The 22,690-nt window shown below is 40.0% G+C and overlaps 1 protein-coding gene across 1 annotated transcript in view; it reads right to left on the minus strand.

The window, feature by feature from the left end:
• LOC121546595 (mucin-2-like) overlaps nucleotides 1-22,690 on the minus strand; it is a 120,193-nt gene that overhangs the window by 36,593 nt on the left and 60,910 nt on the right. The window contains exon 4 of the mRNA XM_045209278.1: nucleotides 19,758-19,976. Within this exon, the coding sequence (XP_045065213.1) occupies nucleotides 19,758-19,976 (219 nt within the window). The remainder of the gene's footprint in view (nucleotides 1-19,757; nucleotides 19,977-22,690) is intronic.

Consider the following 22,690-nt stretch of genomic DNA (forward strand, 5'->3'; position numbering starts at 1 on the left):
CTACAGTAACATGTCTACATACAGCTACAGTAACAGTCTATATTACAGCTACAGTAACATTCTACTATTACAGCTACAGTAACATGTCTACTATTACAGCTACAGTAACATGTCTACTATTACAGCTACAGTAACATGTCTACTATTACAGCTACAGTAACATGTCTACTATTACAGCTACAGTAACATGTCTACTATTACAGCTACAGTAACATGTCTACTATTACAGCTACAGTAACATGTCTACTATTACAGCTACAGTAACATGTCTACTATTACAGCTACAGTAACATGTCTACTATTACAGCTACAGTAACATGTCTATATTACAGCTACAGTAACATGTCTACTATTACAGCTACAGTAACATGTCTACTATTACAGCTACAGTAACATGTCTACTATTACAGCTACAGTAACATGTCTACTATTACAGCTACAGTAACATGTCTTACTATTACAGCTACAGTAACATGTCTACTATTACAGCTACAGTAACATGGTCTACTATTACAGCTACAGTAACATGTCTACTATTACAGCTACAGTAACATGTCTACTATTACAGCTACAGTAACATGTCTACTATTACAGCTACAGTAACATGTCTACTATTACAGCTACAGTAACATGTCTACTATTACAGCTACAGTAACATGTCTACACTACAGCTACAGTAACATGTCTATTATTACAGCTACAGTAACATGTCTACTATTACAGCTACAGTAACATGTCTACTATTACAGCTACAGTAACATGTCTACTATTACAGCTACAGTAACATGTCTACTATTACAGCTACAGTAACATGTCTACTATTACAGCTACAGTAACATGTCTACTATTACAGCTACAGTAACATGTCTACTATTACAGCTACAGTAACATGTCTACTATTACAGCTACAGTAACATGTCTACTATTACAGCTACAGTAACATGTCTACTATTACAGCTACAGTAACATGTCTACTATTACAGCTACAGTAACATGTCTACTATTACAGCTACAGTAACATGTCTACTATTACAGCTACAGTAACATGTCTACTATTACAGCTACAGTAACATGTCTACTATTACAGCTACAGTAACATGTCTACTATTACAGCTACAGTAACATGTCTACTATTACAGCTACAGTAACATGTCTACTATTACTGCTACAGTAACATGTCTACTATTACAGCTACAGTAACATGTCTACTATTACAGCTACAGTAACATGTCTACTATTACAGCTACAGTAAAAATGTCTACTATTACAGCTACAGTAACATGTCTACTACTACAGCTACAGTAACATGTCTACTATTACAGCTACAGTAACATGTCTACTATTACAGCTACAGTAACATGTCTATATTACAGCTACAGTAACATGTCTACTATTACAGCTACAGTAACATGTCTACTATTACAGCTACAGTAACATGTCTACTATTACAGCTACAGTAACATGTCTACTATTACAGCTACAGTAACATGTCTACTATTACAGCTACAGTAATATGTCTACTATTACAGCTACAGTAACATGTCTACTATTACAGCTACAGTAACATGTCTACTATTACAGCTACAGTAACATGTCTACTATTACAGCTACAGTAACATGTCTACTACTACAGCTACAGTAACATGTCTACTATTACAGCTACAGTAACATGTCTACTATTACAGCTACAGTAACATGTCTACTATTACAGCTACAGTAACATGTCTACTATTACAGCTACAGTAACATGTCTACTATTACAGCTACAGTAACATGTCTACTATTACAGCTACAGTAACATGTCTAATATTACAGCTACAGTAACATGTCTACTATTACAGCTCAGTAACATGTCTAATATTACAGCTACAGTAACATGTCTACTATTACAGTACAGTAACATGTCTACTATTACAGCTACAGTAACATGTCTACTATTACAGCTACAGTAACATGTCTACTATTACAGCTACAGTAACATGTCTACTATTACAGCTACAGTAACATGTCTACTATTACAGCTACAGTAACATGTCTACTATTACAGCTACAGTAACATGTTAATTACAGCTACAGTAACATGTCTACTTTACAGCTACAGTAACATGTCTACTATTACAGCTACAGTAACATGTCTACTATTACAGCTACAGTAACATGTCTACTATTACAGCTACAGTAACATGTCTACTATTACAGCTACAGTAACATGTCTACTATTACAGCTACAGTAACATGTCTACTATTACAGCTACAGTAACATGTCTACTATTACAGCTACAGTAACATGTCTACTATTACAGCTACAGTAACATGTCTACTATTACAGCTACAGTAACATGTCTACTATTACAGCTACAGTAACATGTCTACTATTACAGCTACAGTAACATGTCTACTATTACAGCTACAGTAACATGTCTACTATTACAGCTACAGTAACATGTCTACTATTACAGCTACAGTAACATGTCTACTATTACAGCTACAGTAACATGTCTACTATTACAGCTACAGTAACATGTCTACTATTACAGCTACAGTAACATGTCTACTATTACAGCTACAGTAACATGTCTAATATTACAGCTACAGTAACATGTCTACTATTACAGCTACAGTAACATGTCTACTATTACAGCTACAGTAACATGTCTACTATTACAGCTACAGTAACATGTCTACTATTACAGCTACAGTAACATGTCTACTATTACAGCTACAGTAACATGTCTACTATTACAGCTACAGTAACATGTCTACTATTACAGCTACAGTAACATGTCTACTATTACAGCTACAGTAACATGTCTACTATTACAGCTACAGTAACATGTCTACTATTACAGCTACAGTAACATGTCTACTATTACAGCTACAGTAACATGTTACTATTACAGCTACAGTAACATGTCTACTATTACAGCTACAGTAACATGTCTACTATTACAGCTACAGTAACATGTCTACTATTACAGCTACAGTAACATGTCTACTATTACAGCTACAGTAACATGTCTACTATTACAGCTACAGTAACATGTCTACTATTACAGCTACAGTAACATGTCTACTATTACAGCTACAGTAACATGTCTACTATTACAGCTACAGTAACATGTCTACTATTACAGCTACAGTAACATGTCTACTATTACAGCTACAGTAACATGTCTACTATTACAGCTACAGTAACATGTCTACTATTACAGCTACAGTAACATGTCTACTATTACAGCTACAGTAACATGTCTACTATTACAGCTACAGTAACATGTCTACTATTACAGCTACAGTAACATGTCTACTATTACAGCTACAGTAACATGTCTACTATTACACTACAGTAACATGTCTAATATTACAGCTACAGTAACATGTCTACTATTACAGCTACAGTAACATGTCTACTATTACAGCTACAGTAACATGTCTACTATTACAGCTACAGTAACATGTCTACTATTACAGCTACAGTAACATGTCTAATATTACAGCTACAGTAACATGTCTACTATTACAGCTACAGTAACATGTCTAATACTACAGCTACAGTAACATGTCTACTATTACAGCTACAGTAACATGTCTACTATTACAGCTACAGTAACATGTCTACTATTACAGCTACAGTAACATGTCTACTATTACAGCTACAGTAACATGTCTACTATTACAGCTACAGTAACATGTCTACTATTACAGCCACAGTAACATGTCTACTATTACAGCTACAGTAACATGTCTACTATTACAGCTACAGTAACATGTCTACTATTACAGCTACAGTAACATGTCTACTATTACAGCTACAGTAACATGTCTACTATTACAGCTACAGTAACATGTCTACTATTACAGCTACAGTAACATGTCTACTATTACAGCTACAGTAACATGTCTACTATTACAGCTACAGTAACATGTCTACTATTACAGCTACAGTAACATGTCTAATATTACAGCTACAGTAACATGTCTACTATTACAGCTACAGTAACATGTCTACTATTACAGCTACAGTAACATGTCTACTATTACAGCTACAGTAACATGTCTACTATTACAGCTACAGTAACATGTCTACTATTACAGCTACAGTAACATGTCTACTATTACAGCTACAGTAACATGTCTACTATTACAGCTACAGTAACATGTCTACTATTACAGCTACAGTAACATGTCTACTATTACAGCTACAGTAACATGTCTACTATTACAGCTACAGTAACATGTCTACTATTACAGCTACAGTAACACGTCTACTATTACAGCTACAGTAACATGTCTACTATTACAGCTACAGTAACATGTCTACTATTACAGCTACAGTAACATGTCTACTATTACAGCTACAGTAACATGTCTACTATTACAGCTACAGTAACATGTCTACTATTACAGCTACAGTAACATGTCTAATATTACAGCTACAGTAACATGTCTACTATTACAGCTACAGTAACATGTCTACTATTACAGCTACAGTAACATGTCTACTATTACAGCTACAGTAACATGTCTACTATTACAGCTACAGTAACATGTCTACTATTACAGCTACAGTAACATGTCTACTATTACAGCTACAGTAACATGTCTACTATTACAGCTACAGTAACATGTCTACTATTACAGCTACAGTAACATGTCTACTATTACAGCTACAGTAACATGTCTACTATTACAGCTACAGTAACATGTCTACTATTACAGCTACAGTAACATGTCTACTATTACAGCTACAGTAACATGTCTACTATTACAGCTACAGTAACATGTCTACTATTACAGCTACAGTAACATGTCTACTATTACAGCTACAGTAACATGTCTACTATTACAGCTACAGTAACATGTCTACTATTACAGCTACAGTAACATGTCTACTATTACAGCTACAGTAACATGTCTACTATTACAGCTACAGTAACATGTCTACTATTACAGCTACAGTAACATGTCTACTATTACAGCTACAGTAACATGTCTACTATTACAGCTACAGTAACATGTCTACTATTACAGCTACAGTAACATGTCACTATTACAGCTACAGTAACATGTCTACTATTACAGCTACAGTAACATGTCTACTATTACAGCTACAGTAACATGTCTACTATTACAGCTACAGTAATATGTCTACTATTACAGCTACAGTAACATGTCTACTATTACAGCTACAGTAACATGTCTACTATTACAGCTACAGTAACATGTCTACTATTACAGCTACAGTAACATGTCTACTATTACAGCTACAGTAACATGTCTACTATTACAGCTACAGTAACATGTCTACTATTACAGCTACAGTAACATGTCTACTATTACAGCTACAGTAACATGTCTACTATTACAGCTACAGTAACATGTCTACTATTACAGCTACAGTAACATGTCTACTATTACAGCTACAGTAACATGTCTACTATTACAGCTACAGTAACATGTCTACTATTACAGCTACAGTAACATGTCTACTATTACAGCTACAGTAACATGTCTACTATTACAGCTACAGTAACATGTCTACTATTACAGCTACAGTAACATGTCTACTATTACAGCTACAGTAACATGTCTACTATTACAGCTACAGTAACATGTCTACTATTACAGCTACAGTAACATGTCTACTATTACAGCTACAGTAACATGTCTACTATTACAGCTACAGTAACATGTCTACTATTACAGCTACAGTAACATGTCTACTATTACAGCTACAGTAACATGTCTACTATTACAGCTACAGTAACATGTCTACTATTACAGCTACAGTAACATGTCTACTATTACAGCTACAGTAACATGTCTACTATTACAGCTACAGTAACATGTCTACTATTACAGCTACAGTAACATGTCTACTATTACAGCTACAGTAACATGTCTACTATTACAGCTACAGTAACATGTCTACTATTACAGCTACAGTAACATGTCTACTATTACAGCTACAGTAACATGTCTACTATTACAGCTACAGTAACATGTCTACTATTACAGCTACAGTAACATGTCTACTATTACAGCTACAGTAACATGTCTACTATTACAGCTACAGTAACATGTCTACTATTACAGCTACAGTAACATGTCTACTATTACAGCTACAGTAACATGTCTACTATTACAGCTACAGTAACATGTCTACTATTACAGCTACAGTAACATGTCTACTATTACAGCTACAGTAACATGTCTACTATTACAGCTACAGTAACATGTCTACTATTACAGCTACAGTAACATGTCTACTATTACAGCTACAGTAACATGTCTACTATTACAGCTACAGTAACATGTCTACTATTACAGCTACAGTAACATGTCTACTATTACAGCTACAGTAACATGTCTACTATTACAGCTACAGTAACATGTCTACTATTACAGCTACAGTAACATGTCTACTATTACAGCTACAGTAACATGTCTACTATTACAGCTACAGTAACATGTCTACTATTACAGCTACAGTAACATGTCTACTATTACAGCTACAGTAACATGTCTACTATTACAGCTACAGTAACATGTCTACTATTACAGCTACAGTAACATGTCTACTATTACAGCTACAGTAACATGTCTACTACTACAGCTACAGTAACATGTCTACTATTACAGCTACAGTAACATGTCTACTATTACAGCTACAGTAACATGTCTACTATTACAGCTACAGTAACATGTCTACTATTACAGCTACAGTAACATGTCTACTATTACAGCTACAGTAACATGTCTACTATTACAGCTACAGTAACATGTCTACTATTACAGCTACAGTAACATGTCTACTATTACAGCTACAGTAACATGTCTACTATTACAGCTACAGTAACATGTCTACTATTACAGCTACAGTAACATGTCTACTATTACAGCTACAGTAACATGTCTACTATTACAGCTACAGTAACATGTCTACTATTACAGCTACAGTAACATGTCTACTATTACAGCTACAGTAACATGTCTACTATTACAGCTACAGTAACATGTCTACTATTACAGCTACAGTAACATGTCTACTATTACAGCTACAGTAACATGTCTACTATTACAGCTACAGTAACATGTCTACTATTACAGCTACAGTAACATGTCTACTATTACAGCTACAGTAACATGTCTACTATTACAGCTACAGTAACATGTCTACTATTACAGCTACAGTAACATGTCTACTATTACAGCTACAGTAACATGTCTACTATTACAGCTACAGTAACATGTCTACTATTACAGCTACAGTAACATGTCTACTATTACAGCTACAGTAACATGTCTACTATTACAGCTACAGTAACATGTCTACTATTACAGCTACAGTAACATGTCTACTACTACAGCTACAGTAACATGTCTACTATTACAGCTACAGTAACATGTCTACTATTACAGCTACAGTAACATGTCTACTATTACAGCTACAGTAACATGTCTACTATTACAGCTACAGTAACATGTCTACTATTACAGCTACAGTAACATGTCTACTATTACAGCTACAGTAACATGTCTACTATTACAGCTACAGTAACATGTCTACTATTACAGCTACAGTAACATGTCTACTATTACAGCTACAGTAACATGTCTACTATTACAGCTACAGTAACATGTCTACTATTACAGCTACAGTAACATGTCTACTATTACAGCTACAGTAACATGTCTACTATTACAGCTACAGTAACATGTCTACTATTACAGCTACAGTAACATGTCTACTATTACAGCTACAGTAACATGTCTACTATTACAGCTACAGTAACATGTCTACTATTACAGCTACAGTAACATGTCTACTATTACAGCTACAGTAACATGTCTACTATTACAGCTACAGTAACATGTCTACTATTACAGCTACAGTAACATGTCTACTATTACAGCTACAGTAACATGTCTACTATTACAGCTACAGTAACATGTCTACTATTACAGCTACAGTAACATGTCTACTATTACAGCTACAGTAACATGTCTAATATTACAGCTACAGTAACATGTCTACTATTACAGCTACAGTAACATGTCTACTATTACAGCTACAGTAACATGTCTACTATTACAGCTACAGTAACATGTCTACTATTACAGCTACAGTAACATGTCTACTATTACAGCTACAGTAACATGTCTACTATTACAGCTACAGTAACATGTCTACTATTACAGCTACAGTAACATGTCTACTATTACAGCTACAGTAACATGTCTACTATTACAGCTACAGTAACATGTCTAATATTACAGCTACAGTAACATGTCTACTATTACAGCTACAGTAACATGTCTACTATTACAGCTACAGTAACATGTCTACTATTACAGCTACAGTAACATGTCTACTATTACAGCTACAGTAACATGTCTACTATTACAGCTACAGTAACATGTCTACTATTACAGCTACAGTAACATGTCTACTATTACAGCTACAGTAACATGTCTAATATTACAGCTACAGTAACATGTCTACTATTACAGCTACAGTAACATGTCTACTATTACAGCTACAGTAACATGTCTACTATTACAGCTACAGTAACATGTCTACTATTACAGCTACAGTAACATGTCTACTATTACAGCTACAGTAACATGTCTACTATTACAGCTACAGTAACATGTCTACTATTACAGCTACAGTAACATGTCTACTATTACAGCTACAGTAACATGTCTACTATTACAGCTACAGTAACATGTCTACTATTACAGCTACAGTAACATGTCTACTATTACAGCTACAGTAACATGTCTACTATTACAGCTACAGTAACATGTCTACTATTACAGCTACAGTAACATGTCTACTATTACAGCTACAGTAACATGTCTACTATTACAGCTACAGTAACATGTCTACTATTACAGCTACAGTAACATGTCTACTATTACAGCTACAGTAACATGTCTACTATTACAGCTACAGTAACATGTCTACTATTACAGCTACAGTAACATGTCTACTATTACAGCTACAGTAACATGTCTACTATTACAGCTACAGTAACATGTCTACTATTACAGCTACAGTAACATGTCTACTATTACAGCTACAGTAACATGTCTACTATTACAGCTACAGTAACATGTCTACTATTACAGCTACAGTAACATGTCTACTATTACAGCTACAGTAACATGTCTACTACTACAGCTACAGTAACATGTCTACTATTACAGCTACAGTAACATGTCTACTATTACAGCTACAGTAACATGTCTACTATTACAGCTACAGTAACATGTCTACTATTACAGCTACAGTAACATGTCTACTATTACAGCTACAGTAACATGTCTACTATTACAGCTACAGTAACATGTCTACTATTACAGCTACAGTAACATGTCTACTATTACAGCTACAGTAACATGTCTACTATTACAGCTACAGTAACATGTCTACTATTACAGCTACAGTAACATGTCTACTATTACAGCTACAGTAACATGTCTACTATTACAGCTACAGTAACATGTCTAATATTACAGCTACAGTAACATGTCTACTATTACAGCTACAGTAACATGTCTACTATTACAGCTACAGTAACATGTCTACTATTACAGCTACAGTAACATGTCTACTATTACAGCTACAGTAACATGTCTACTATTACAGCTACAGTAACATGTCTACTATTACAGCTACAGTAACATGTCTACTATTACAGCTACAGTAACATGTCTACTATTACAGCTACAGTAACATGTCTAATATTACAGCTACAGTAACATGTCTACTATTACAGCTACAGTAACATGTCTACTATTACAGCTACAGTAACATGTCTACTATTACAGCTACAGTAACATGTCTAATATTACAGCTACAGTAACATGTCTAATACTACAGCTACAGTAACATGTCTACTACTACAGCTACAGTAACATGTCTACTATTACAGCTACAGTAACATGTCTACTATTACAGCTACAGTAACATGTCTACTATTACAGCTACAGTAACATGTCTACTATTACAGCTACAGTAACATGTCTACTATTACAGCTACAGTAACATGTCTACTATTACAGCTACAGTAACATGTCTACTATTACAGCTACAGTAACATGTCTACTATTACAGCTACAGTAACATGTCTAATACTACAGCTACAGTAACATGTCTACTATTACAGCTACAGTAACATGTCTACTATTACAGCTACAGTAACATGTCTACTATTACAGCTACAGTAACATGTCTACTATTACAGCTACAGTAACATGTCTACTATTACAGCTACAGTAACATGTCTACTATTACAGCTACAGTAACATGTCTACTATTACAGCTACAGTAACATGTCTACTATTACAGCTACAGTAACATCTACTGCCAAGCTGATATTTTCTTATTAAACATTTTTAGATTAAATACCATGTCTCCTTGCCTTAAGATATAGTGATTAAATACCATGTCTCCTTGCCTTAAGATATAGTGATTAAATACCATGTCTCCTTGCCTTAAGATATAGTGATTAAATACCATGTCTCCTTGCCTTAAGATATAGTGGTTAAATACCATGTCTCCTTGCCTTAAGATATAGTGATTAAATACCATGACTCATTGCCTTAAGATATAGTGATTAAATACCATGTCTCCTTGCCTTAAGATATAGTGGTTAAATACCATGTCTCCTTGCCTTAATATATAGTGATTAAATACCATGTCTGCTTGCCTTAAGATATAGTGATTAAATACCATGTCTCCTTGCCTTAATATATAGTGGTTAAATACCATGTGTCACGTCTACTCCCGCTCCCTCCCTCCGGCGCTCGACATCACTGGTCTACTAACAACCGGTCCTGGCAACCCATCATTAGGTACACCTGGCAACCCATCATTAGGCACACCTGGCAACCCATCATTAGGCGCACCTGGCAACCCATCATTAGGCACACCTGGCAACCCATCATTAGGTACACCTGGCAACCCATCATTAGGCACACCTGGGCAACCCATCATTAGGCACACCTGGCAACCCATCATTAGGCACACCTGGCAACCCATCATTAGGCACACCTGGCAACCCATCATTAGGCACACCTGGCAACCCATCATTAGGCACACCTGGCAACCCATCATTAGGCACACCTGGCAACCCATCATTAGGCACACCTGGCAACCCATCATTAGGCACACCTGGACTTCATCACTTCCCTTATTACCTTTAACTAGCAGTCCGTTGTCGTCCCCTGTCAGGTGTTATTATGTTATGTTCGGACGCTACTCTTCTTCCTGTAACCACTCTGTTTGTTCTTATTAAACTCACCGACTGCACCTGCTTCCTGACTCCCAGCGTCTTCGTTACACCATGTCTCCTTGCCTTAACATATAGTATTTAAATACCATGTCTCCTTGCCTTAACATATAGTATTTAAATACCATGACTCCTTGCCTTAACATATAGTATTTAAATACCATGACTCCTTGCCTTAACATATAGTATTTAAATACCATGACTCCTTGCCTTAACATATAGTATTTAAATACCATGACTCCTTGCCTTAACATATAGTATTTAAATACCATGACTCCTTGCCTTAACATATAGTATTTAAATACCATGACTCCTTGCCTTAACATATAGTATTTATATACCATGACTCCTTGCCTTAACATATAGTATTTAAATACCATGACTCCTTGCCTTAACATATAGTATTTAAATACCATGACTCCTTGCCTTAACATATAGTATTTAAATACCATGACTCCCTGCCTTAACATATAGTATTTAAATACCATGTCTCCTTGCCTTAACATATAGTATTTAAATACCATGACTCCTTGCCTTAACATATAGTATTTAAATACCATGACTCCTTGCCTTAACATATAGTATTTAAATACCATGACTCCTTGCCTTAACATATAGTATTTATATACCATGACTCCTTGCCTTAACATATAGTATTTAAATACCATGACTCCTTGCCTTAACATATAGTATTTAAATACCATGACTCCTTGCCTTAACATATAGTATTTAAATACCATGACTCCTTGCCTTAACATATAGTATTTAAATACCATGTCTCCTTGCCTTAACATACTGTATAGTGATTAAATACAATGTCTCTTTGCCTTAAGATATAGTATTTAAATACAATGGCTCCTTGCCTTAACATATAGTATTTAAATACCATGTCTACTTGCCTTAACATATAGTATTTATATACCATGACTCCTTGCCTTAACATATAGTATTTAAATACCATGACTCCTTGCCTTAACATATAGTATTTAAATACCATGACTCCTTGCCTTAACATACTGTATAGTGATTAAATACAATGTCTCTTTGCCTTAAGATATAGTGATTAAATACCATGACTCCTTGCCTTAAGATATAGTTATCAATCATTTAAGCAATCCTATAATGGAATGTCATAGGTTTACAAACGTCTTAATATGACTAAGGGGGTTGGGATGGATACAAAGAGAATATGGAGGAGGGAAAGAGAGGAGAGGACAGGGGTAGAGGAGTAGGGGTGGGGGTTAGGGGGGGTGCCATAGGTAGGCCTATATGCGTGAAAGAGATGGGGAGAGGGACTCTGGGCCTTACAAGGGCTGGGGAGAGGGACTCTGGGCCTAACAAGGGATGGGGAGAGGGACTCTGGGCCTTACAAGAGATGGGGAGAGGGACTCTGGGCCTTACAAGGGCTGGGGAGAGGGACTCTGGGCCTTACAAGGGATGGGGAGAGGGACTCTGGGCCTTACAAGGGCTGGGGAGAGGGACTCTGGGCCTTACAAGGGATGGGGAGAGGGACTCTGGGCCTTACAAGAGATGGGGAGAGGGACTCTGGGCCTTACAAGGGCTGGGGAGAGGGACTCTGGGCCTTACAAGAGATGGGGAGAGGGAGAGGGACTCTGGGCCTTACAAGAGATGGGGAGAGGGACTCTGGGCCTTACAAGAGATGGGGAGAGGGACTCTGGGCCTTACAAGGGATGGGGAGAGGGACTCTGGCCCTTACAAGAGATGGGGAGAGGGACTCTGGGCCATACAAGAGATGGGGAGAGGGACTCTGGGCCTTACAAGAGATGGGGAGAGGGACTCTGGGCCTTACAAGAGATGGGGAGAGGGACTCTGGGCCTTACAAGAGATGGGGAGAGGGACTCTGGGCCTTACAAGAGATGGGGAGAGGGACTCTGGGCCTTACAAGGGCGTGCGTTCCAAGTCGTCTTCATTGCAGCAGATCATCAAATCATCAGATCTCACAACTCCAAGGAGAAGTGGACAACGTCTGAGGAGCTACAGGGAACTGCCAAAATAATGGAAACACTTGAGTAAATTATGGATCCAAAGTATATTGAAAGCAGGTGCATCCACACGGCTGTGGTTCTTGAGTTGATTTAGCAATTAACATCCCATCATGCTTAGGGTCATGTATAAAAATGCTGGGAAAGGCCATTGTTTTGGCCATGATTTTGGCTACCACGGCTATGCCCCCATAGGATGACAATGTCCCCATCTACAGGGCATGAGTGGTCACTGAATGGTTTAATGAGCATGAAAAGATGTAAACCATATGCCCATGGCCATCTCAGTCACCAGATCTCAACCCAATTGAACACTTATGGGAGATTCTGGAGCGGCGCCTGAGACAGCGTTTTCCACCACCATCAACAAAACACCAAATTATGGAATTTCTCGTGGAAGAATGATGTCGCATCCCTCCAATAGAGTTCCAGACACTTCTAGAATCTACGCCGAGGTTCATTGAAGCTGTTCTGGCTGCTGGTGGCCCAACGCCCTATTAAGACACTTTATGTTGGTGATTCCGTTATTTTGGCAATTACCTGTACATTTATATGATAGCGCAAATCTTCTAAGACAGGGTTTCCCTAAAATCTCCTGGAGTGCCCCCAGCCACTCCACTTCTCGGATGTTTTTCAGAACGAGCAGTCAGGTGTTTTGAGTAAGAGAGAGAGAGAGAGAGGTGGTGAACTCAGTCAGGTGTTTTATTTAAAAGACAGAGAGACGTGGTGAAGTCAGTCAGGTGTTTTGTGTAAGAGAGAGATAGAGGGGTGGTGACATCAGTCAATTGTTCTATGTAAGATAGAGAGAGAGAAGGTTGGTGAAGTCAGTCAGGGTTTTCTGTAAGAGAGATCGAGAAGGGTAGTGCAGTAAGTCAGGTGTTTTGTCTAAGAGAGAGAGAAGTGGTGAAGTCAGTAAGGTGTTTTGTGTAAGAGTGAGAGAGGTGGAGAGGTTATTCAGGTGTACTGTGTAAGAGAGAGAGGGGTGGTGAGGTGTTTGATGTATTTGATACCATTCCACCTATTCCTCTACAGCCATTACCCAGAGTCCGTTCTCCCCAATTAAGGTGCCACCAACCTCCTGTGGAAGAGAGACGTGGTGAAGTCAGTCAGGTGTTTTGTGTAAGAGAGGGAGAGACGTGGTGAAGTCAGTCAGGTGTTTTGTCTAAGAGAGAGAGAGACGGATGGTGAAGTCAGTTAGGTGTTTTGTGTAAGAGAGAGAGAGGTGGTAAAGTCAGTCAGGTTTTTTGTGTGAGAGAGAGAGGTGGTAAAGTCAGTCAGGTGTTTTGTGTAAGAGAGAGAGAGAGAGGTGGTAAAGTCAGGCAGGTGTTTTGTGTGAGAGAGAGAGATGGTAAAGTCAGTCAGGTGTTTTGTGTGAGAGAGAGAGGTGGTAAAGTCAGTCAGGTGTTTTGTGTAAGAGAGAGAGAGAGAGGTGGTAAAGTCAGTCAGGTGTTTTGTGTAAGAGAGAGAGGGGTGGTGAAGTCAGTCAGGTGTTTTGTGTGAGAGAGAGATAGAGGGGTGGTAAAGTCAGTCAGGTGTTTTGTGTGTGAGAGAGAGGTGGTAAAGTCAGTCAGGTGTTTTGAGTGAGAGAGAGAGGTGGTAAAGTCAGTCAGGTGTTTTGTGTGAGAGAGAGAGGTGGTAAAGTCAGTCAGGTGTTTTGTGTGAGAGAGAAAGGTGGTAAAGTCAGTTAGGTGTTTTGTGTAAGAGAGAGAGAGAGAGGTGGTAAAGTCAGTCAGGTGTTTTGTCTAAGAGAGAGGTGGTAAAGTCAGTCAGGTGTTTTGTGTGAGAGAGAGAGGTGGTAAAGTCAGTCACGTGTTTTGTGTGAGAGAGAGAGGTGGTAAAGTCAGTCAGGTGTTTTGTGTGAGAGAGAGAGGTGGTAAAGTCAGTCAGGTGTTTTGTGTGAGAGAGAGAGAGGTTGGAAAAGTCAGTCAGGTGTTTTGTGTGAGAGAGAGAGGTGGTAAAGTCAGTCAGGTGTTTTGTGTGAGAGAGAGAGGTGGTAAAGTCAGTCAGGTGTTTTGTGTGAGAGAGAAAGGTAGTAAAGTCAGTCAGGTGTTTTGTGTAAGAGAGATACAGGGTGGTGGTGAAGTCAGTCATGTATTTTGTTTAAGAAGAGAGCAGTCTACTGAGGGGAGGACGGCTCATAATAATAGCTGGAACAGAGTTAATAGAATGGAATCAAACACCTGGAAACCATGTGTTGATGTATTTGATACCATTGCACCTATTCCTCTCCAGCCATTACCACAGGCCAGTCCTCCCCAATTAAGATGCCACCAACCTCATGTGGAAGAGAGAGGTTGTGATGTCAGTCAGGTTTTATGTGTAAGAGAGATAGGGAGGTGTGGTGAAGTCAGTCAGGTGTTCAGTGTAAGAGAGAGAGAGAGAGAGAGAGAGAGAGAGAGAGAGAGAGAGAGAGAGAGAGAGAGAGAGAGAGAGAGAGAGAGAGAGAGAGAGAGAGAGAGATAGGGGTGTTGAAGTAATTCAAGTGTTCAGTGAAAGAGAGAGAGAGGGATGAAGTCAGTCAGGTGTTTTGTGTAAGAGAGAGAGAGAGGTGGTGAAGTTAGTCAGGTGTTTTGTGTGAGAGAGAAAGGTGGTAAAGTCAGTCAGGTGTTTTGTCTAAGAGAGAGAGAGACGGGTGGTGAAGTCAGTCAGGTGTTTTGTCTAAGAGAGAGATAGGGGTGGTGAAGTCAGTCAGGTGTTTTGTGTAAGAGAGAGAGAGGTGGTAAAGTCAGTCAGGTGTTTTGTGTGTGTGAGAGAGAGAGAGAGAGGGGTGGTAAAGTCAGTCAGGTGTTTTGTATAAGAGAGAGAGAGAGAGAGAGGTGGTAAAGTCAGTCAGGTGTTTTGTCTAAGAGAGAGAGAGAGGTGGTAAAGTCAGTCAGGTGTTTTGTATAAGAGAGAGAGAGAGAGGTGGTAAAGTCAGTCAGGTGTTTTGTCTAAGAGAGAGAGAGGTGGTAAAGTCAGTCAGGTGTTTTGTATAAGAGAGAGAGAGAGAGAGGTGGTAAAGTCAGTCAGGTGTTTTGTCTAAGAGAGAGAGAGGTGGTAAAGTCAGTCAGGTGTTTTGTCTATGAGAGAGAGAGACGGGTGGTGAAGTCAGTCAGGCGTTTTGTGTAAGAGAGGGAGAGAGAGGAGGTAAAGTCAGTCAGGTGTTTTGTGTGAGAGAGAGGTGGTGAAGTCAGTCAGGTGTTTTGTATAAGAGAGAGAGAGAGAGGTGGTAAAGTCAGTCAGGTGTTTTGTCTAAGAGAGAGAGAGGTGGTAAAGTCAGTCAGGTGTTTTGTCTGAGAGAGAGACGGGTGGTAAAGTCAGTCAGGTGTTTTGTGTGAGAGAGAGAGGTGGTGAAGTCAGTCAGGTGTTTTGTGTAAGAGAGAGAGAGGGGTGGTGAAGTCAGTCAGGTGTTTTGTGTAAGAGAGAGAGAGAGAGGTGGTAAAGTCAGTCAGGTGTTTTGTGTGAGAGAGAGAGGTGGTAAAGTCAGTCAGGTGTTTTGTGTAAGAGAGAGAGAGAGGTGGTGAAGTCAGTCAGGTGTTTTGTGTGAGAGAGAGGTGGTAAAGTCAGTCAGGTGTTTTGTCTAAGAGAGAGAGAGAGGTGGTGAAGTCAGTCAGGTGTTTTGTGTGAGAGAGAGAGGTGGTAAAGTCAGTCAGGTGTTTTGTGTGAGAGAGAGAGAGAGAGGTGGTAAAGTCAGTCAGGTGTTTTGTGTGAGAGAGAGAGAGGTTGGAAAAGTCAGTCAGGTGTTTTGTGTGAGAGAGAGAGGTGGTAAAGTCAGTCAGGTGTTTTGTGTGAGAGAGAGAGGTGGTAAAGTCAGTCAGGTGTTTTGTGTGAGAGAGAAAGGTAGTAAAGTCAGTCAGGTGTTTTGTGTAAGAGAGATACAGGGTGGTGGTGAAGTCAGTCATGTATTTTGTTTAAGAAGAGAGCAGTCTACTGAGGGGAGGACGGCTCATAATAATAGCTGGAACAGAGTTAATAGAATGGAATCAAACACCTGGAAACCATGTGTTGATGTATTTGATACCATTGCACCTATTCCTCTCCAGCCATTACCACAGGCCAGTCCTCCCCAATTAAGATGCCACCAACCTCATGTGGAAGAGAGAGGTTGTGATGTCAGTCAGGTTTTATGTGTAAGAGAGATAGGGAGGTGTGGTGAAGTCAGTCAGGTGTTCAGTGTAAGGAGAGAGAGAGAGAGAGAGAGAGAGAGAGAGAGAGAGAGAGAGAGAGAGAGAGAGAGAGAGAGAGAGATAGGGGTGTTGAAGTAATTCAAGTGTTCAGTGAAAGAGAGAGAGAGGGGTGAAGTCAGTCAGGTGTTTTGTGTAAGAGAGAGAGAGAGGTGGTGAAGTTAGTCAGGTGTTTTGTGTGAGAGAGAGAGGTGGTAAAGTCAGTCAGGTGTTTTGTCTAAGAGAGAGAGAGACGGGTGGTGAAGTCAGTCAGGTGTTTTGTCTAAGAGAGAGATAGGGGTGGTGAAGTCAGTCAGGTGTTTTGTGTAAGAGAGAGAGAGGTGGTAAAGTCAGTCAGGTGTTTTGTGTGTGAGAGAGAGAGAGAGAGGGGTGGTAAAGTCAGTCAGGTGTTTTGTATAAGAGAGAGAGAGAGAGAGAGAGGTGGTAAAGTCAGTCAGGTGTTTTGTCTAAGAGAGAGAGAGGTGGTAAAGTCAGTCAGGTGTTTTGTATAAGAGAGAGAGAGAGAGGTGGTAAAGTCAGTCAGGTGTTTTGTCTAAGAGAGAGAGAGGTGGTAAAGTCAGTCAGGTGTTTTGTATAAGAGAGAGAGAGAGAGAGGTGGTAAAGTCAGTCAGGTGTTTTGTCTAAGAGAGAGAGAGGTGGTAAAGTCAGTCAGGTGTTTTGTCTATGAGAGAGAGAGACGGGTGGTGAAGTCAGTCAGGCGTTTTGTGTAAGAGAGGGAGAGAGAGGAGGTAAAGTCAGTCAGGTGTTTTGTGTGAGAGAGAGGTGGTGAAGTCAGTCAGGTGTTTTGTATAAGAGAGAGAGAGAGAGGTGGTAAAGTCAGTCAGGTGTTTTGTCTAAGAGAGAGAGAGGTGGTAAAGTCAGTCAGGTGTTTTGTCTAAGAGAGAGAGAGACGGGTGGTAAAGTCAGTCAGGTGTTTTGTGTGAGAGAGAGGTGGTGAAGTCAGTCAGGTGTTTTGTGTAAGAGAGAGAGAGGGGTGGTGAAGTCAGTCAGGTGTTTTGTGTAAGAGAGAGAGAGAGAGGTGGTAAAGTCAGTCAGGTGTTTTGTGTGTGAGAGAGAGGTGGTAAAGTCAGTCAGGTGTTTTGTGTAAGAGAGAGAGAGAGGTGGTGAAGTCAGTCAGGTGTTTTGTGTGAGAGAGAGGTGGTAAAGTCAGTCAGGTGTTTTGTCTAAGAGAGAGAGAGAGGTGGTGAAGTCAGTCAGGTGTTTTGTCTAAGAGAGAGAGAGACGGGTGGTGAAGTCAGTCAGGTGTTTTGTCTAAGAGAGAGAGAGGTGGTAAAGTCGTCAGGTGTTTTGTCTAAGAGAGAGAGAGGTGGTAAAGTCAGTCAGGTGTTTTGTGTGAGAGAGAGGGGTGGTAAAGTCAGTCAGGTGTTTTATGTAAGAGAGAGAGAGAGGTGGTGAAGTCAGTCAGGTGTTTTGTGTGAGAGAGGGAGGTGGTAAAGTCAGTCAGGTGTTTTGTGTAAGAGAGAGAGGTGGTAAAGTCAGTCAGGTGTTTTGTGTGAGAGAGAGAGGTGGTAAAGTCAGTCAGGTGTTTTGTGTAAGAGAGAGAGAGAGAGGTGGTGAAGTCAGTCAGGTGTTTTGTGTGAGAGAGAGAGGTGGTGAAGTCAGTCAGGTGTTTTGTGTAAGAGAGAGAGAGAGAGGTGGTAAAGTCAGTCAGGTGTTTTGTCTAAGAGAGAGGTGGTAAAGTCAGTCAGGTGTTTTGTCTAAGAGAGAGAGAGAGGTGGTGAAGTCAGTCTGGTTTTTGCTACAGAAGCTGCTCTTCCGGAGTGCCAATAGAGATGTGATTAACTGTAACAAGGTCAATGTTGTCACTAATTATATGCAGGGGTGCTAATTACACACTCCTAAATCACATTGTTTACTAACAGGTCTTTGAGAGGGCTGAAGGATCCTACATGTTATCCACCAGGAAGTTGAAAGGAGTGAAAGGCTCAGTCTTGGCCTTTGGCTCAGGGAGTCATGGGGGTGAGAGAGGGAGTACAGAGTGGGGGAGTGTAGGAGGAGTGGAAGAGGAGTGGAGGACTGTGGATCTATAGTGAGGGACTAATAGGCTTGCAAAATTCCCCAAACTTTCCCAAAATTCCCAGAATCGAGGTAAGGGGATTCCAGTAATCGGGAGGAAATAAGCCAGGAGGGAATCTTCCAACTGGGAATCTCCAACCAGGATTCTGGAAAACCTACGAACTTTGGGAAAGTTTCCCGAATTGTGCAACCCTAGAGAGAGGATGGGGTAGTGGAGGAGAGGAGTGGAGGACTATGGGGCTAATTTATAGTGGGTATACTCAGGCCCTTACCTTGCCTGGTCGGAGTGCCTGGATGAGGGGAGGGCGCAAGGTGGCTTGGGCAGGAGCAGCCGGGCAGGGCAACAGTACTGGTGGAGGGTGGAGCTGGAGTGACTGTTAGCTGTCAGACTGCTGTGGAGGGAGGAGGTAGCAGTCGAACTAGGAACAGGAGTGGTGGTAGGAGGATTGGAACGAGAAGAAGTAGCACAACAAGTGGAATAAGGTGGTGACCTGACAGAAAGAGAGAGAGAGAGAGAGAGAGAGAGAGAGAGAGAGAGAGAGAGAGAGAGAGAGAGAGAAAATAAAGTCAAGAAAGAAAAGAGCAGATGACAGACAGAAACCCAAGCACGTTAGAAGCAGACGTGGTTAGCAGCCATACGTAGCACAGAGTTAGCAGCTGTAGCACACAGTGGTATAAGCATAGCAGGAGCAGTACACACAAAGAACAGACTAAGAGAGGAATGAAACACAGTGACATACCATTTGTCTACAGGATAGGTGATACACTTGCTTTTTATGAACTGCTTGGCTGGGCTAATTATTTTTACAATATTTCTTTGTCATTTAGCAGACGCTCTTATCCAGAGCAACTAGGGTTAAGTGCCTTGCTCAAGGGCACATCGACAGATTTTTCACCCAGTCGGCTCAGGGATTAGAACCAGCGACCTTTCGGTTACTGGCACAACGCTCTAAACCACTAAGCTACCTGCCACCCACAGTGGATTGCGCAGTCAGATGGAACAGATTAAATAGGCCTTTTAACGTTATAGATTTAGCCGGTGGTAACTTGTGGAATACACACCGGCTGGAATGCGGTTTGAACCAATCAGCATTCGGGATTAGACCCACCCTTTGAATAAATGGACATAATGTCTGTAGGATAGGTGATATACTGACATAATGTACAGGAACTGTTAAATGTTTGGACACACCTACTGGGTCATTCCAGGGTCTTTCTTTATTTTTACTATTTTCTACATTGTAGAATAATAGTGAAGACATTAAAACTATGACATAACACATATGGAATCATATATTTTATATTTGAGATTCATCAAAGTAGCCACCCTTCGCCTTGATGACAGCTTTGCACACTCTTGGCATATCAGTGGAGGCTGGTGGGAGGAGCTATAGGAGGACGGGCTCATTGTAATGGCTGGAATTGAATCAATGGACCGGTATCAAACACATCAAACATATGGAAACCACATGTTTGACTCCGTCCCATTTATTCCATTCCAGCCATTACAATGAGCCCGTCCTCCTATAGCTCGCCGCATATCTATAGGATAGATAAGAGGCAGACTCGAGTCTGGTCTAGTGGCTAATGCTCTTGCCTCTGGAACCATGTGCTTCCCCCTGCAGCGGGGATCCCGGCAGAAAGAGTAATGGCCAGCAGGAGATAGAGGAAGACATAACACCAATGGCTAGGTGGGTCCTGGGGCTCATCTCATTTACATACACAACACTGCCGAGAGAGGATGCTACACCACTGTCGTCGTAGGAGGAGGTGGGGACACATCTGTCAGACTTTATATACTAGCTTTACTTAATGTCCTGCTTGATGATTGTAAAAGCTGCAGTTTGGGGATTCATCCCCACCACATTAGAAATATGTCTGAATGTTGAAATGTAACCATGGTAGTTATATGCCTCTTTTAATGACACCATGTTGACTTCAGTTCACATAAAAGTTTAATTATCAGGCTCATTTGAGGAACATTATACTACAGTACCTGCTGCTATAGTAATATGCTATAGAAATATTTACCTGCTGCTGTAGAAATATATACCTGCTGCTATAGAAATATATTATAGGAATATATACCTGCTTCTGCATAAATATACAGTGCATTCGGAAAGTATTCAGACCCCTTGACTTTTTACACATTTCATTACATTACAGCCTTATTCAAAAATTGATTAAATTGTTTTTCCCCCTCATCAATCTACCCACAATACCCTATAATGACAATGCAAAAACAGGTGTAGAACATTTTGAAAAAAAAGTATATATGACATTTACATCAGTATTCAGACCCTTTACTCAGTACTTTGTTGAAGCACCTTTGGCAGCGATTACAGCCTCGAGTCTTCTTGGGTATGACGCTACAAGCTTGGCACACCTGTATTTGGGGAGTTTCTCCCATTCCTCTCTGCAGATCCTCTCAAGCTCTGTCAGGTTGGATGGGGAGCGTCGCTGCACAGCTATTTTCAGGTCTCTCCAGAGATGTTCGATCGGGTTCAAGTCCGGGCTCTGGCTGGGCCACTCAAGGACATTCAGAGTCTTGTCCCGAAGCCACTCCTGCGTTGTCTTGGCTGTGTGCTTAGGGTCGTTGTCCTGTTGGAAGGTGAACCTTCGTCCCAGTCTGAGGTCCTAAGCACTCTGGAGCAGGTTTTCATCAAGGATCTCTCTGTACTTTGCTCCGTTCATCTTTGCCTCGATCTTGACTTGTCTCCCAGTCCCTGCCGCTAAAAAACATCCTCACAGCATGATGCTGCCACCACCCATCATGCTTCACCGTAGGGATGGTGCCAGGTTTCCTCCAGACGTGACGCTTGGCATTCAGGCCAAAGAGTTCAATCTTGGTTTCATCAGACCAGAGAATCTTGTTTCTCATGGTCTGGGAGTCCTTTAGGTGCCTTTTGGCAAACTCCAAGCGGGCTGTCATGTGCCTTTTACTGAGGAGTGCACCTGAGCTCAATTTCGAGTCTCATAGCAAAGGGTCTAAATACTTATGTAAATAAGGTATTTCTGTTTTTTATTTTCATAAATTTGCAAAACTTTCTAAAAACCTGTTGTCGATTTGTCATTATGGGGTATTGTGTGTAGATTGATGAGGAAAAATCATAATTGAATCCATTTTAGAATAAGGCTGTAACGTAACAAAATGTGGAAAAAGTCAAGGGGTCTGAATACATTCCGAATGCACTGTATACCTGCT

The sequence above is a fragment of the Coregonus clupeaformis genome, chromosome 30 (assembly GCF_020615455.1).
Source record: "Coregonus clupeaformis isolate EN_2021a chromosome 30, ASM2061545v1, whole genome shotgun sequence".
In the NCBI taxonomy this organism is placed as follows: domain Eukaryota; kingdom Metazoa; phylum Chordata; class Actinopteri; order Salmoniformes; family Salmonidae; genus Coregonus; species Coregonus clupeaformis.